General features: G+C 39.9%; 1 protein-coding gene across 2 annotated transcripts in view; it reads right to left on the reverse strand.

The window, feature by feature from the left end:
- FBXL5 (F-box and leucine rich repeat protein 5) overlaps positions 1–11534 on the reverse strand; it is a 44495-nt gene extending 32961 nt beyond the window's left edge. The window contains exons 1-2 of one of the 2 annotated variants that reach the window (XM_058546765.1): positions 11386–11534; positions 3268–3483 (exon numbers count right to left, since the gene is read on the reverse strand). In XM_058546765.1, the coding sequence (XP_058402748.1) occupies positions 3268–3483; positions 11386–11469 (300 nt within the window). In that variant the 5' untranslated portion in view covers positions 11470–11534. The remainder of the gene's footprint in view (positions 1–3267; positions 3484–11385) is intronic. The other variant, XM_058546766.1, reaches the window with a different exon arrangement.
- Between the last annotated feature and the right edge of the window lie 3671 nt (positions 11535–15205).

Below are 15205 nucleotides of genomic sequence, written 5' to 3' on the forward strand. Positions count from 1 at the left end.
GTGCAACTATGACATACAACTATCTACTGGGGCTTTGGGGGCAAAAAAAAAAAGGAGGAGGATTGGCAATAGATGTTAGCTCAGAGCCGGTCTTCCTCAGCAAAAAAAAGAGGAGGATTAGCATGGATGTTAGCTCAGGGCTGATCTTCCTCACAAAAAAAAAAGAAAGAAAAGAAAAGGAATTATATGTTTCAGAGTCTAAGCTGGCTAAGACTGGATGGATTTATTTATAAGGTTATTAAAAAAAAGAGCTCAATAGTGTTCTGATACAAAACTAGAATTTGGTTTTCTATTAAAATGACAAAGTTTTCATGGATTATTGGTCTGCTCTTAATAAGAGATTATAAAAGCATTTTCTTTACCATTTAAGTAATCTGCCTAGGAAATAAAGATTCTGTGCCTTACCAAAATAATTTCCTGTGCTCTATGTTGTCTTTACCACGTTCTTGATTATTTAAGAGAACCCAAGGATTGTTTCACAGTGACCTAGGATCTTATTTAGTCAAGCGTTCAAACCTTTTGACATATCTGACAACTTCCCAATACCAAATTCTGAATGAAGTCTTCTTGACCTCAAACTGACTTTGAGATTTCCCAGAGGGCCCCTGGAAAATCTCAAAAGATTTGTTCGTTTACCTTATAAAGAGAAATGCTAAAAATAATTTGTTTAGGGGCCGGCCTGGTGGCATAGTGGTTAAGTTCGCACACTCTGCTTCAGCAGCCTGAGTTTTTGCAGGTTTGGATCCTGGGTGCGGACCTACACACCGCTCATCAAACCATGCTGTGGCAGTGTCCCATATACAAAGTAGAGGAGGATGGGCACAGATGTTACCTCAGGGACAATCTTCCGCAAGCAAAGAGAGGAAGATTGGCAACAGATGTTGGCTCAGGGCCAATCTTCCTCACCAAAAAATATATATTAAAAAAATAATAATAATAATTTGGTTTATTTGATATGTTAAACTGCATGAGAAGCACTGCCAAACAAAAAAAACATACTTAACCTTCTCTAGGTTATATCTGTATGGGTAAATGTTATACTATAAGTACTTTAGAAATTGTGTGATGTTCAGAAAAATTTGTCAATACTCTGGCTATCTATGATAGGTTCTGGTATAATGTTATCAATCGTAATTCTGGTTATTATTTTCAAATGTTGTATGTCACAGAAACAACCAAATTTCCTTGTCAAACAAACTCTCACCAGATCTTTAACCACAGCCATTTTAAGCCTTTTGTCATCCACAGATGACGATTGTTTTACTTTGATTCTTCTCTAAAAGCATTTGCAATCAGTTACAGGCCACAATGCTTTGTGGTTGCAGAGCTTAAAAACTTTGAGAACATACCACTGGACTAAGTAAGAATTTCCAAAACTCCAGCGGAGAAGCTGATGGGTTCATGAAACTGCTAACCCAAGATCAAGACATGGGACTGAATGAACTGATAAAGGATGATTATGGTTTTGTTTGGAATTTTGCTGGTTCTTTAATGTTCTATTTTCTGGATATAAGGAACCCCTTTCTCTTTTTCTCTCAAGATATCTATAGCTCACAACAATAATATATTATACCTTCATAAACAAAAATGAAATATTTATCTTTTTCTCTCTGCCTGATCCCTCCGGAATTCAGAAACTCTTATTGAATATAGTTATTTGCATTAGTTCAATATGAACCTGTTCTCCTTGCAACAGGATACAATTGGAAATACTGGTTTGAGAATGCTGTGCATAGAATCAGATATGACCAGACAATTTTAAGGAACTAAGGGCAACTTGATGGAGCCAATACTCACAAAACCCTCTTGGAAAAACCAGCCCGGTACCCTGCTTATAGGTTCCCAGCCTAACAGGTGAGTGAGGAAAGTTACTTCCTGACAGTCTTAGTCCCAGTCCCCTAAGATGCCTTAGGATATTTTAGGCATCTCAAGAGGAGAGGAATTCACCCAAATCTATAAGTACCGCAAGCAAAGTCTGATGGCAACTTCTTGGCTTGGCTTCCTAGGCTTGAGAGACTTTTAAAAGTTTAAGTTGAGATTCCTTATTAAAAGCTCCAGCAACGCAGACTGAAAAAGGGCCTATGTGGTCAATCACAATTCTTGCTCCACTTAGGTAAATAGTCAGGTCAAGTTTAATGAGACCAGACTTATCTTACAAACAAAAATAATCTTACTTTGATTATCTTTGATCAAAATGGGGGTGATTGTACAGAGAAATTTTATGTTTCGATGAAAAACTATAATCCACCGTTGTGAGTCTGAGATATTTTTCATCTCTTGGAAAACTCCATTTTACTTTCTACTCTGTTATCTACTTGTAAACTGGACTAGACCAATTCTTCTAGTTTTCTTCAGTGTCTGGCTACAATTCTTCAAAATAATGTTTCCAATTTTTCTCTCACCCTTCTGACTTGGAGTCACTGAGAACTAAAACCTGACTGCTCAGTTCCTCGTCGGGACTACCTAAGAAGTCGTCTTGCAAGCTAAAGCTAAACATTTGCATGTTCTGCTACGAGAAGTAACCACTGTGCCACTGATGTATATGCCATCACCAAAGACATTCAAACTGCAAACCAGGAAATTTCTCAGAATGCCACTGCTGTCTTCACTTCACCATCTAAAGATGCTTCAAGCCCAATGTCTAAAAATATTCTCAGTTCACTGCCCTACTACCATGTCTCAACAGATTGCTCAGCTGATCCTTAATGAACAAAAAGGTGACCAAATGAGAAATGAACTTGTATATTGTTCAAAGGAAAGAAGAATGTCTCTGAGACAGGCTCCTCTGAGCCCTCTTCTCAACTAGGCCTCAATCTTGAGTTCTGTCCTTGGGCCACTTAGCCCAGTTTTAGCAAAAATCATCCTGAGTCAGTTTATCAAAAAAAACCCCACCCTTGGCATCTGATCACCATCGATAACTTATCACCCTGGTCTGTCTTCAGCAAAATCCTCAAGTCATTTAGCAAGATTCTCCCTAGCCTTGATGTTTCCTCTCAGTAATTTTCCTGACACCCCTACCCTGCTCCTTGGCTATAAATCCCCACTTGTCCGTGTAGTCACAGTTCAGCCTAATCTTTTTCCCCTAATGCAAAAACCCACTGCAGTAATCCATTGAATAAAATCTTCCTTACTGTCTTTAACAAGCATCAGAATAATTTTTTTCTTTAACATAACACCATTTACTATAAAATGCTAAGAAGTTTTGCCAATGACATACAGGAAGATGACACAAGTTGTGATAGTTAAATACCCATTTTTGCAACTCACCTTAACATTCTTCAGTCCTTTTTCAAAGAGGCTAAGCATCTCAGAGAGTTTATTGTCAGAATGTACATTATAAATGGTCTGGCTACGTTGTTGAAGCAAACCAATAATGTATTCGTTTTCAATTTGCTCATGCATTTTGAACTCCTTAAAAGTAACATAGAGAGACTGCAGAAGAGCACGGAAATCATTGTTGTTGGAAAAGTTGGTTTTAGAAAGCTGAATAAAAATTTAAAAAGAAAGGCATAATAAATACATGTAAATATGCACCAATAAGAAATATTCAAATGCATTCCTACTGAGTTTTGTACATAGCAAAATACTTCCCTTATACTTGGTTAAATTAAAGTACAAATAAAGAAAATTCATAAATTAACAAGTTATAATAGTATAATAAAAAGTGCACTAGGCCAGGAAGACGCTGGTTTACATTCTGAAGGGCTTAGTGATATAGAAAAATGATGCATACACCAACAAATCACAGTTTCTTTAAATAAAAGGGATTAGACTAGACTGTCTCCAAACCTAAAATTCTATTACTCTATACATACACAGATAGTCCATAAAGTTATATGTAAACACTGAAATTGTTGTGTTAGGATAATGTAAGTGCTTTTTTCTTTGTTCAAAATGTTCTTTAGGCTATTATACTATGTTTACAATGTAAAAAATTCAAAAATATTCTATTACAGTTTGTTTAAACTTTAATATCAAGAGGAGTCTGATGTGTTCACAAAATAATTAAAAAATATTGAGCTATAAGAACATTATTAGACTTTAGGGGAACTGTTTTTTCTTTTTTTTTTTTAAGAAAACTGGGATAAACACTTAGCAGCTTATATAAGAAATCATGTACTTTTCTAGGGTGGAGGCATTGCAATAGTACAACGTGGAAATCTAGTATATCATGGGATAAGCAAGTAAATGCACTTGAGTGAAAGATACAAATCGATGAAAATATAAATATATAATCATTTTCTTTAATTCTACTATTCAACAAGAGAAAATGACTAATCTGATGTAATTTTCATATTTACATTTAACAGCAAATTAAATTCTCATGTTTAAAGGATACACATTATCAAGAAACTCGATTCTAGTTAAAGTTCAAAGTAATATTCAAACCTTCCATTATCCCCATTGCCACATTAAATCTAGTTCTATTATATCAATTCCAGTTTCAAAATTCATTTTAAGAGGGAAAATCTGATTAAGTTAAAAACGACAGTAAAGGGCGGGGGAGAAGCTACTAAACATCATACTTCCTAGACTTGCTTTGTAAAGTCTGATCCACTATTCCTAAAATGGAGCCGAGTAGAGTCTAAGCTGTCTTAATTGCCTATTCTCGGTAGGAATTACAGTAGGTTCATGACAAAGCAACAGAAAGGACGACAAACTCCTAATGCAAAACTATTCCACTATACATAACAGTATTATGAGTCATTTATAGAAAACCAGACCTAGAGTCAGATTCTCTAGGATCAGATTCCAGTACTATCATCTATTTAATTGTGTACCCTGGGTAAGTTACTTTTCTCCCTCAATGTCTTAGCTTCTTCTTGGTGTTGAAGGAGAATAATAATAACACCTGTACTTCACATGGCTGCTGTGAGACTAAAATGAATTGGTGCTTAATACACATTAGCTATTATCATTTTGAAAATTAATCATTCATTTTTATAAATTCATGCATTTTTTACTGTATTCAAATATTTAATGAGCAGCTATTATGAGCCAGGCACTATTTCTGGTACTCGGGATACATCAGTAAACAAAATAGACATTTCTGCTTTTATGGAGCTTACATTCTAATGAAGGAACATAAGACAATGCATAATAACCACAATTAAGTAAGTGAATTATCTAGAACACAGGTTTGCGACTTTTTCTGTAAAGAGCCAGACAGTAAATATTTTAAGTATTGTGGGGCTTACTGTCTGAAGCCACTATTTAATTCAACTGTTGTAGCACCAAAGTAGTCACACAAATGAGTGTGGCTGTATTCCAATAAAACTTTATACATGGACACTGAAATTTGAATTTCATATAATTTTCACATCATAAAATATTTTTCTTTTGATTTTTTCCAAACTATTTAAAAATGTAAAAACCATTCTTAGCTCCTGAGCCATACAAAAACAGGCAGGACGGAGTTGGTTAAACCAGTGTTGTAGATTTTATCCTAAGAAATGAGATACAAGATAACAACAAAATTTACTGGTGGCTAATCTCAGCAAATACTATCATGTGTCATCTTATTTAAAACAATAAAATAAAAATGAGTCAGTAGAAATAAGAGATATATCAAAAAAAGCATTAATAATGGCTATAAAAATTTTAAAAAACAAAACCATGGCAAAAAGTAAATAATGCCCTCACATGAATTAAGAAAATAACATCTTAAAAGAAATGCAAGAAATTGCATACATTCTCATTGGACTATTAGGAAACTTCTCAGACTTAATAACAAACTAAGGTAAACACCAGGTTCATGCTACATATTGAGAACCAAATTAAATACATAAAAGGACTCTATGATATACATAGTCAATCCAGCATAGTAGTTAATAGTGCTGACTCTGGAGCCAGATTGCTTAGGTGTGAATCCATTTCTGCCAGCAAGTCACTAAATTGCCCCGTACCTCAGTTTCTTCATCTATAAAATAAGGCTAATAATATTAACTACCTCACAGGGTTCTTATGATGTTTTAATAAGTTAATATAGTTAAAGAACACAGAATATAACATATATAAGCCCTACTTAGGCTTTTCTGTTCTTTCTATATTTCGCCCAAATAAAACTATCATTACAGGTCTTTACACTACGCACGCCTCTGTTTCTCCATTTGAAAAAAGCAATTGTTTTTAACCTGGTACCTAGAGTCAGTACATTTAGTAGTTAAAAGAATAACCAGAGCATATACAATTTAACTTTTTAAAAATATGTTTATATGAATCATTTTTTAAAATTTTGCCTCTGCAAAGTTATTCAAACATACAGACTTGATTGAGAAAAAATAAACCTAGACACTAATAATATCTGGGACATAGTGAGACCTATGATGTGGTAGGTAGTATACTAATTATTTCCAGATATTATTTATTTCTTAACAACAATCCCAGGAAGGAGGTATTGTAATTCCCATTTTATAGGTGAAAAACCTGAGGCTCAAAGAAAATAACTTCCCCCAAACCATACAACTAGCACACAAAGAAAACAGATCAAGTCTCTATGACTCTAAAACCTACGTTCTTTCCACAAGATACAATGTTAGTCCCAATCATTAAACTATCTTTCCAGATCCAACAGAGTAAACTGTCAGAAAGAATGCTTGCTCTAAAGCAACAGTTCTCACCTGGGGGTGGATTTTGCTCCCCAGGAACTAATGGTCAAGGCCTGGAGACATTTTTGGACATCAGCACTGCACAAGCACTACTGACATCTAGTGGGTAAAAGCCAGGGATCAGGCTAAATATCCCACAATGCACAGGACAGCCCCCACAACAAAAAATCATCTGGCCCCAACTGTCAATAGTGCTTTGGTTGAGAAATGCTGCTCTAAAGAAGTGTTTTTCAAACATGTTTAACCATGACCTTTAATATGAAATACAGTGCACACATCACAAACACTTCAAACAAATTTCAGGAAACAATATTTCTCTCTCTAACCTGTGATGTACTCTAATATTTACTTTTCCATTCATTTTTTAAATGCTGTTTCTGGCCCACAAAATTGATTTCATAACCCACTAATGGGTCAGAGGAAACACTTTGAAAAACACTGTTCTATAGTAGGACATAAAGGTTGCTAAGTGACCTATAAACTTGTATACTCTAATGTCTGGCAAATTCCCCGAGGAACCTATGTAGAACAGGATACACCTAATCAACAAATAGTAACAACCAGTAACATGGTATCTCCCATATTTTAAAAGAATTTATAACTGACTTTCTGTCTCACACACTCTACAACCTAAAATCTTACAACCCAGCATCAAACTGATTCGAAAAATCGTGTGTCATTTAAAGACAATATTAAGTCCAAAACCAGACATGAAAAATAGCACAACAAAAACCCAAACACTATTACTCCAAAAGAGTTTTTACTCTCTGTCTATTCAGCCAGCCAATGCTTTCATTTAATCAAGGGAGATTTACACTCAATGAAGAAACCTTAATAACTATCTGGTCAAACTAACTGTACAGAAAGAAAAAACTATAATCCACAGGTGAAATGTTCTGCATCAAATCATACAGCTAGTAATAAGTAGCAGAACCAGTAAGGTAATGCAAAAAACATGGGCTTCAGAAGGGAGAAAAATCCTAAAATTAAAATTGAGGCTCCCCTAATTTCTAGTTGAGTGAGTTGGGTAAGTTACTTAACCACTAAGTCTGTTTCCTCATCTTTAAATGAGGGATAATACTTGTCTCACAGGTGAGGATTAAAAGAAATAATGTAAGCATGTAGTAAGAACTCATCAAACTCCCTTTTCTTTCCTCTCCCAGCTCTCAATTCAATGTTCTCTCAATAAACCCATCTTCCCAAAGCCAGTCAATAACAGTTTTTTACGGGTATGCAGAGAAATAGAAAAATAAGGAAAACTAAATGAATTCTTCATAAAACTGTATTCATTCAACTTTTTAAAAATAATCTATTCAAATTATTCTGGGCTTATTTCCTCCCTAGGACTTTGATTGTAAAACGTCCTTCTTTTATAAAATGATAGAGTGGACAGCACTTTTAATATCTTATTTGAAAAACTTGGGCACTCCATAATGCCTCCACCATTTGAATTTTTTATAACTAGCTTATGTATAAGTCTGGGAATCTGTACTATGCACATCCTTACAAACCACCACTTTGTTCTCAGAAATCAGTTCTAAGAGACTACAAGACCATTCCTGACACTTGAATACAGAGCTGACCATATACCTCCGTTGGCTCCCCCTATACCGTATTTGGATTTCCATCCTAGCACAAATGTTAGATTGTAAACTTCTTAAGAATAGGAACCACATGTCATATCACTAACACAAGCCACTACACGGCCGACTGACAGTAGAAACTCCATGCTCACTGGCAGAATTAATGTTGTTAAGTTTTGAGGATTAGAGGAAAGACTGAAGAATTGGAGTCAACTCGACAAAGGACGTCATCCAATGCACATGTTCACTAAAATCATCCCAATTTGGAAGGTCAGTAAATTAGCAAAAAGATTTCACAACAGATTGTTACCAAAAAATTTTTCAGAAACTACTCTGGTTTCATACAAAGAAAGTTAAACTAGGAATCATGATCCTGACTTAGGTTTCCATCTGGATCTATCACTGTTTACATAAACTTGGTCTAGCTAACCTAGGCCTACAAGGCCCCAACTATAAAACAGAAATACCCCCCCTGCCTTTACCTACCTCAAAGGACTGTTGCCCAAATAACAACAATGAAAAACCTTTCCATAAAACCTTTTATAAATGTAAGAGGAAATTCATGAACAAAGTATTAACCAGGCATTATACAGCAATATTTAAAACAGCCCACAACTTCAGAATAAATTATTCTAAGTAAACTAGTCTAAGAATATAAATGATTGAGCTAATGCTAGTAAACAAATGGATGCTGCTAAAATATGTTGCACTTGAAAAGTTTGATATTGGAAATAAAACTGACTTCTTTATAATTACTGGGCATTCAGAGTCAACATTTAGAATACAGTGAAACAACCTACTCTTTATCTTTTTAGTTTGAGTATAAAAACTAGTTCTCATTCTGTAAAGTTTTACTGTACACTGTTTGGGTTGGATATCCTGGTCTATACAACCAAAAGATGGTGAAGGCAAACCCTGAGATGACAAATAAATAAAAACAAATAGTCTTTTAAGACTATTCAGCTATCATAAAATACTTATTTTTCTACTCTAGCTCCCAAAGGACGTCCTAGGAGAGAGTTCCATTAGCTATTAGTATCGAGAAGGTATCTGGATGCAGAATTCCTATGCAGGTTTTTTTCCTCCTAAATTACCTTGGTCTCTGATCCACAGTTCAGAAAATTAGACTTTTAATCTTCTTAATGAGTACATACAACAATCTCATTAACTATACATCTAATTAATTCAAAATTAGTAATCATTTTGATTTATGCTATGTCAAATTGAAAATGCTTTCTTAGTTATTGCAAGAGGGAACACTTAACTACCGAAAAGAATCTTATTTAACTCAGATACTGTTTATAAAAACGGCAATGTACTTTCAAAGTCTGTTCTAATGTTCTCAATCACCAGGTAAGGACACACAAAATTAGTGACTTGACTTCTTCAAAATTTTAAAATAAGGCTGGTTAGTCTAGTACACAACTAAAGTTGTGATTCTTAACTACTGGAGAGAGTCATACATCATTTAGAAATCTGATGAAACCCACAAAGCCCCTAGGAAAACGTACACATGCACAAAAATTTCCATAACAATTTCAGGTGATCCAGGGACTACCTCTCCCCAGTCTAACTGGCAGAGAGGAAGTCAGATTCCATTAGTCCTCACTGACTTTCCCTTTTCGATTTTGAGAAAGTAAAAAACCTCACTTTTTTCTTTCCTACAATTAAAGGATACCGTCAGAACAACAGTGCAAAAGCCAGAGGAGGTAAAAACACTACAGTAAGCTAACTCAAAATTTCAGGGTTACACAGCTTAACTCACATTTGTTAAGCTTTTCCTGGGTAAGTGGTTCTCACTTGGCTGCACACTGGACTCACCTGGGGAGCTTTCAATTATACTTGATGCCCGGGTCCCACCGTCAGAGATCCGGATTTTAGTGATTTGGGCATGAGGATTTTTAACAGCTTTCAGAGTGACTCCAATGAGTAACAAGGTTAAGAACCACTGTCCTAGACTGTCCTGGTGTTTAAACCTATATCTGAATCAGGCATTTTTTAAGTTTCAAAATGGAAGAAGGGAAAGGATGATTGTGGGTGAGTTTTAAATTGTTGGTTTTGAGTGTGGCCGAGCACTGAACACTCTGGGCATCCTCCATCCACCTCACTGGGCTACAGGAACCCCTCTTTTTCTCGCAACAGTGGTTCTATTTAACGCTATGTAATTTCTGAAAATTCATAAAAGTTGATTTCTATGCTTAAACAATAGTTGTTTATACACTTTTTATTAGGTTCATTTCTACACGAAACATAACTGCCCGAAGTTTTCAGGATATCCACATGTGGACTTTGCCCAACATAATGTATTGACAAAAATTTGGATTCTTAATATGACTTTAAAATCACTAGCCAAAGACCCTGAACTATCTCCACAAAACTGCTTTTTCAGCTTAGGCTGCACCAATTAAGAGTCAAAAAAGGTTCTCACAGTTAAACTTTTTCCGAGGCCCCTTTTATTCGAGCCCATGTAAAGAATTCTAGCAGAATAGCTGTCTTATAACAAAATCTACATCGAATAAAACGCTCGGGACAGTAAAAGTTGCAAAGAAAAAGATAACCACAAATGAAGAGTGAAGGTTCTCTAGGGCCTAAGCCAAGAAACGTGGGTTTTCTCCCAAATCAAACAAGTGAAAAGCTGGGGCGTAAAATGAGCAGGGGTATTGGGAGAAGCTGCCCGATGGGCCAGGAAGCAAGCTAGAGGTTCAGGAGGAAGATGGAAGGGTGTCTGCAGAGAGATTCGGGGAGCCCCCCAAACAGGCCGCGGGGCAGTGGTGATGGGAGGCGGGGGACCACTGCAGAAACTGCCTACCGCAGGCGGACGGGAAACCCACCGCAGGTGGCCCACCCGGGGTCCCCGAAGGTCGGTGGGGAGCAAAGGGGCCCTCTCCCGAAGGGGGCAGGGGCGGGAGGTCCTGCGCGGCGGCGGGTGGCCAGGCCCTCGGCCAGGGGGACGCAGCCGGGCAGGGGCCGCGCCGCGAGCCCCGAGGGCACGTCCGCGGCGCCGGCCGGGCGAGGGCCGGGCTCCCCGGGGAAGGTGCGGGGGAGCGAGCGCCGCGCTGACAGCTGCGCAGGCGGCAGTTCGCGCGGCGGGGCCCCCGGGGCTGCGGGCGCGGCGCAGGCCAGGCCGCCAGGGACCCGGCCCGCTCTCCTCGCCGCCCGCGCTGCCCAGAGCAAGGGGCCCCGCACGCCCTTACCTTGTCGCAGTAGAGCCCCACCAGCTGCTTCATCCGCCAGTGTGGGGCGGTGAAGACGTCCACTTCTTCGGGGAAGGGCGCCATCGCCACTGCCTCAGCCTCCGCCTCCGCAGCCGCGGCCGCCGCCTCTCCATAGACACCCTCGCCGCGGGGCAGAGGCGGCGCGCCCCCCTGCGCATGCGCCCGCCCCGTCGGCGCGCGCGCCCGGGCTGCCAGGGCGGCCAGGACGCGGGCGCGCGCGGGCCGCCGCCATGCGGTCCCGGGGGCCCACGTGACCGGGCGCGCGGCAGAGGCTCGCTTTTCCACATCCCACCTACGCTCTTCGTTCCTTGACCGTTTCGCGTGCCGCCAAAGGAAACCAAGTCTTGTCTCTGTTTCCCAACATAAAACACGTGATCTGAGGGGAGTGGGTGTCGTTTTAGGGCGCTCTCAGCGCTTCTCTCCTTGCCGCTATGCCCACCAGGCCTTGAGGCCGAGCACAATGGCCGTGGTCGGGGCCCAGACGCCCCGTGCGCCTGGGTGACTGCGCTGTGCGCGGCCCGGACCCTCTAGAGCCGCCCTTTGCCTCTCTGCCATTCGCGGCTGCTGGACTCGACCTCCTCTCCCGCTGGGCAAAGGCCCCAGGGATTGGGTCAACCAGGACTGGGGACTCCAAGAACTTGCGACCCACAGGGAAACCGGTGACGCGTGACAGGCCCGGACACGGGCGGCCCGAGCCCGCAGCACCAGGCAGGCGCGGAGCCTGGGTCTGAGGGGCAGGGCGGAGACCACGCATCTCCCAGGCGGGTGGGAGGGAAGGGCCGCACGCAACTCTGGAGACGTCAAGGAGGGGAAAAAAGTCCCCGGGCATCAGGGAGGCGGGAATGCAGCTCAAACACAGGAATGCCGAGTCAGGGATGTCGGAAAGACTGTGGGTGGTGGGGGACGGGGACTAATCACAGAAGTTTAGTACGGGAAAGAACTTTGGTACACATCCCTCCATTTTAAGCCGAGGCTCAGAGAGAAAGAAGGAGACAAACAAGGTCACTGCCGAGAGAAAGGTCAGTCTGTATCTTCCCCACAGGTCACCTGGTCCCTGCCCCAGCCGTCCAGGAGACCTTGTTATGGACTCTGCTCACCATGATCAACCCTCCACTGGCCGGCTAGAGGACTAATGGACACATAGAGAAATAAGAGAAAACAGGAAAGGCTGAGAACCCGGGAAGGGTTATGTCGTTTGCTTAATGACGATAAACTCCAGGAGGGCAAGAACGAGGTATGTTCTGTTACTCCTTATATCCCTATTACTCTCTCACAGCTCCGTGACAACTTAGGGGTTTGATAAATATTCAGTAAATGGTGGAGTAGGAGGTGAAAAAGAACCAGTAGAGTTTATTTCATGTGTTTATTTCTAATCTGACTATGCGCCATTTATTGACAGGCAGTATGAACAGTAGTTAAAAGCACAGACTAGGGAGATGAAGTTAGATTCCTGGTTTTGCCAGATACTACTTGTATGACCTTGAGCAAGCTGCTTGACTTCTCTGTGCCTGTTTCCTCATATATAAAATGGGGGGGGGGTAATGCTTCATTGGATTAAATGCTTGTGTCCTCCTCAAATTCCTATGTTGAAACCCTACCCGCCCCCATGCGATGTTATTAGGAGGTGGGCCTTTGGGAGGTAACTAGGATTGGATGAGGTCATGAAGGTAAAGCCCTGGTGATGGATTAGGGCCCTTTTGAGAGTCACTAGAGAGCTTGCTTCCCTTCTCTTCTCTTTGCCATGTGAGGATATAAGAAGAAATCTGCAGTCAGCAACCCTGAAGAGGCCCTCACCATGCTGGCACCCTGATCTTGGACTTCCAGCCTCTGGGACTGTGAGAAATAAATTTCAGTTGTTTATAAGCCACCCAGTCTATGGTATATTATTATAGCAGTCTGAGCTAAGACAAATACCTACCTCATTGGTTTATTATGAGGATTAAGAAAGTTCATATATTTGAACTGCTTATAATAGTACCGGGCACATAGTAAGTACTGTCTGTAAGCTATTATTAAATAAAACAACTCTGTGAGATAGTGCTATGGGAAACGAAGTCTTGAAGACGTTCTGGTAATTGCCTAGGGTCCCAAGAGTAAGTAAGTGAATAGTCTGGCCGTATGAATCTAGGTCCCACAACACCCTCCCAGGCACAGTGTTAGTTGTGTGGGATATAGAAATGATGGTTTATACACAGTCTGCCCTAAAGAAACAGGACTAACTCTTAAGTAATAGAATATTGATAAGGTCCTTAAGCTCTCCATCTTTCTCATCCTCTCCCCCTTTCTCCTCTTTTTATCCTCTGCTCTTTTGCTAGGGCTTTGCCTCTATATTTTTTAATATCCCCCAGAAGACATTTCCTTATTTCTCTCTGTTTCTTTACTTCATTCTGATCTTTCACTCCAACTGTCTTGGAATGTAGAATCAGACCCCAGGTGAACCAGTTATGTAGAGAGAGATGAGCTCCGTAAGAACACGCGTTTTGTTTTATCCTCAGCACTTAGAACAATGCCTATCATACAGTTAGTACTCAATATTTGTTGAATAAAGAAAGAAGGAATGAGGGAAGTTCATGTCATTCTGTAATTTCCTGATTTTAACTAACTTTTAATGCACCATGTTTTACTTCCCAATACCTGTTTGTCTGTGTTGTTGACTAGTGTATCCCTAGAATCAGACACATTAAATAGGTGTTGAACAACAATCAAGTCCATCCATACACCAAGTTTCACTGTAACCCAGAATTTGAAGCTGTGTGGTCAGCTGAACAGCCGCTTTGGATTCTGGCCATTTCAGGGGATTTGACAGACAAAATGAAAGAAATAAAGTGATAAAAAATAAGTACTGTGGGTCATTCTTCCCTTTGAAAGAAGCTGTTAACATTACCTCCGTATGCTGAGTAATATAGCGATTATCACCTGATGTAGATAATTGATTGATTTACATTAAACTTTAACCCCAGAAAGAAGACATTGATCCATGTGGTATCATTATTGTAGGTTTTTGCAACTACAGCAGATCAGGAACTGTTATTAAGGCCAAGGTTGTCGGTTTAATCACCTCTTTATGATTTCTTCTGGTATATGACAGCAAAGGAATTCTAACAGACCATCTAGCTATTGGCCACCACAAGGAGACTGGATACAGGCATATGAACAGAGCAGTGAGAATCCGCATTGTATTGTGCCTGGTAGGTGCTGATTCCTTCTTACCTGCTGTCATTCTCTCTGAAAAACTGCACACTACGGGGAAAACAAAAGATGCCAAACCATTCCCTGGTGACCTAAAAATATGACGACACTAGGCCTCTTCTCTAGTATTTTCCAACCCTACTTTTGAGGGCCATGGAAAGGGTTACTGGTCAGGGAAAGTCAATTCTAAGGCATTTAACTCTGTTTATTTGTGTATGTGACACAGCACTTCCCCATTAGGGGGTTAGTTGTGAAAACAAGCAATGAAAGAATGTTGCTATTGCAAAACAGTTGGAATCCGAGCCCTAACTCAGTACCAGAGCGGATCCTCACTGTCAGTCAAAATAGCCAATCAATGACTGCGGCAGCAGGCTAGGTTGATTTAGGGGCAAAGCTTTTAGTAGGGATGATGGCATTATTAAAAAAAAGGATAGGCACTGAGTTGAAACATAATGCCAGATGCTACAGTGTTTTTTTTCATTTTCTTTTAGAATACTTTATAGGAAAATAGACCTCAGAAAATGAAATATATATAGGTCTGCAGTTTGCCGCAACCCTTACTTTCTTTTTTTAAATTTGAATAGTGAAGATATAATAAAACTTTTCACAC

This window comes from Diceros bicornis, chromosome 8 (assembly GCF_020826845.1).
Source record: "Diceros bicornis minor isolate mBicDic1 chromosome 8, mDicBic1.mat.cur, whole genome shotgun sequence".
Classification (NCBI taxonomy): domain Eukaryota; kingdom Metazoa; phylum Chordata; class Mammalia; order Perissodactyla; family Rhinocerotidae; genus Diceros; species Diceros bicornis.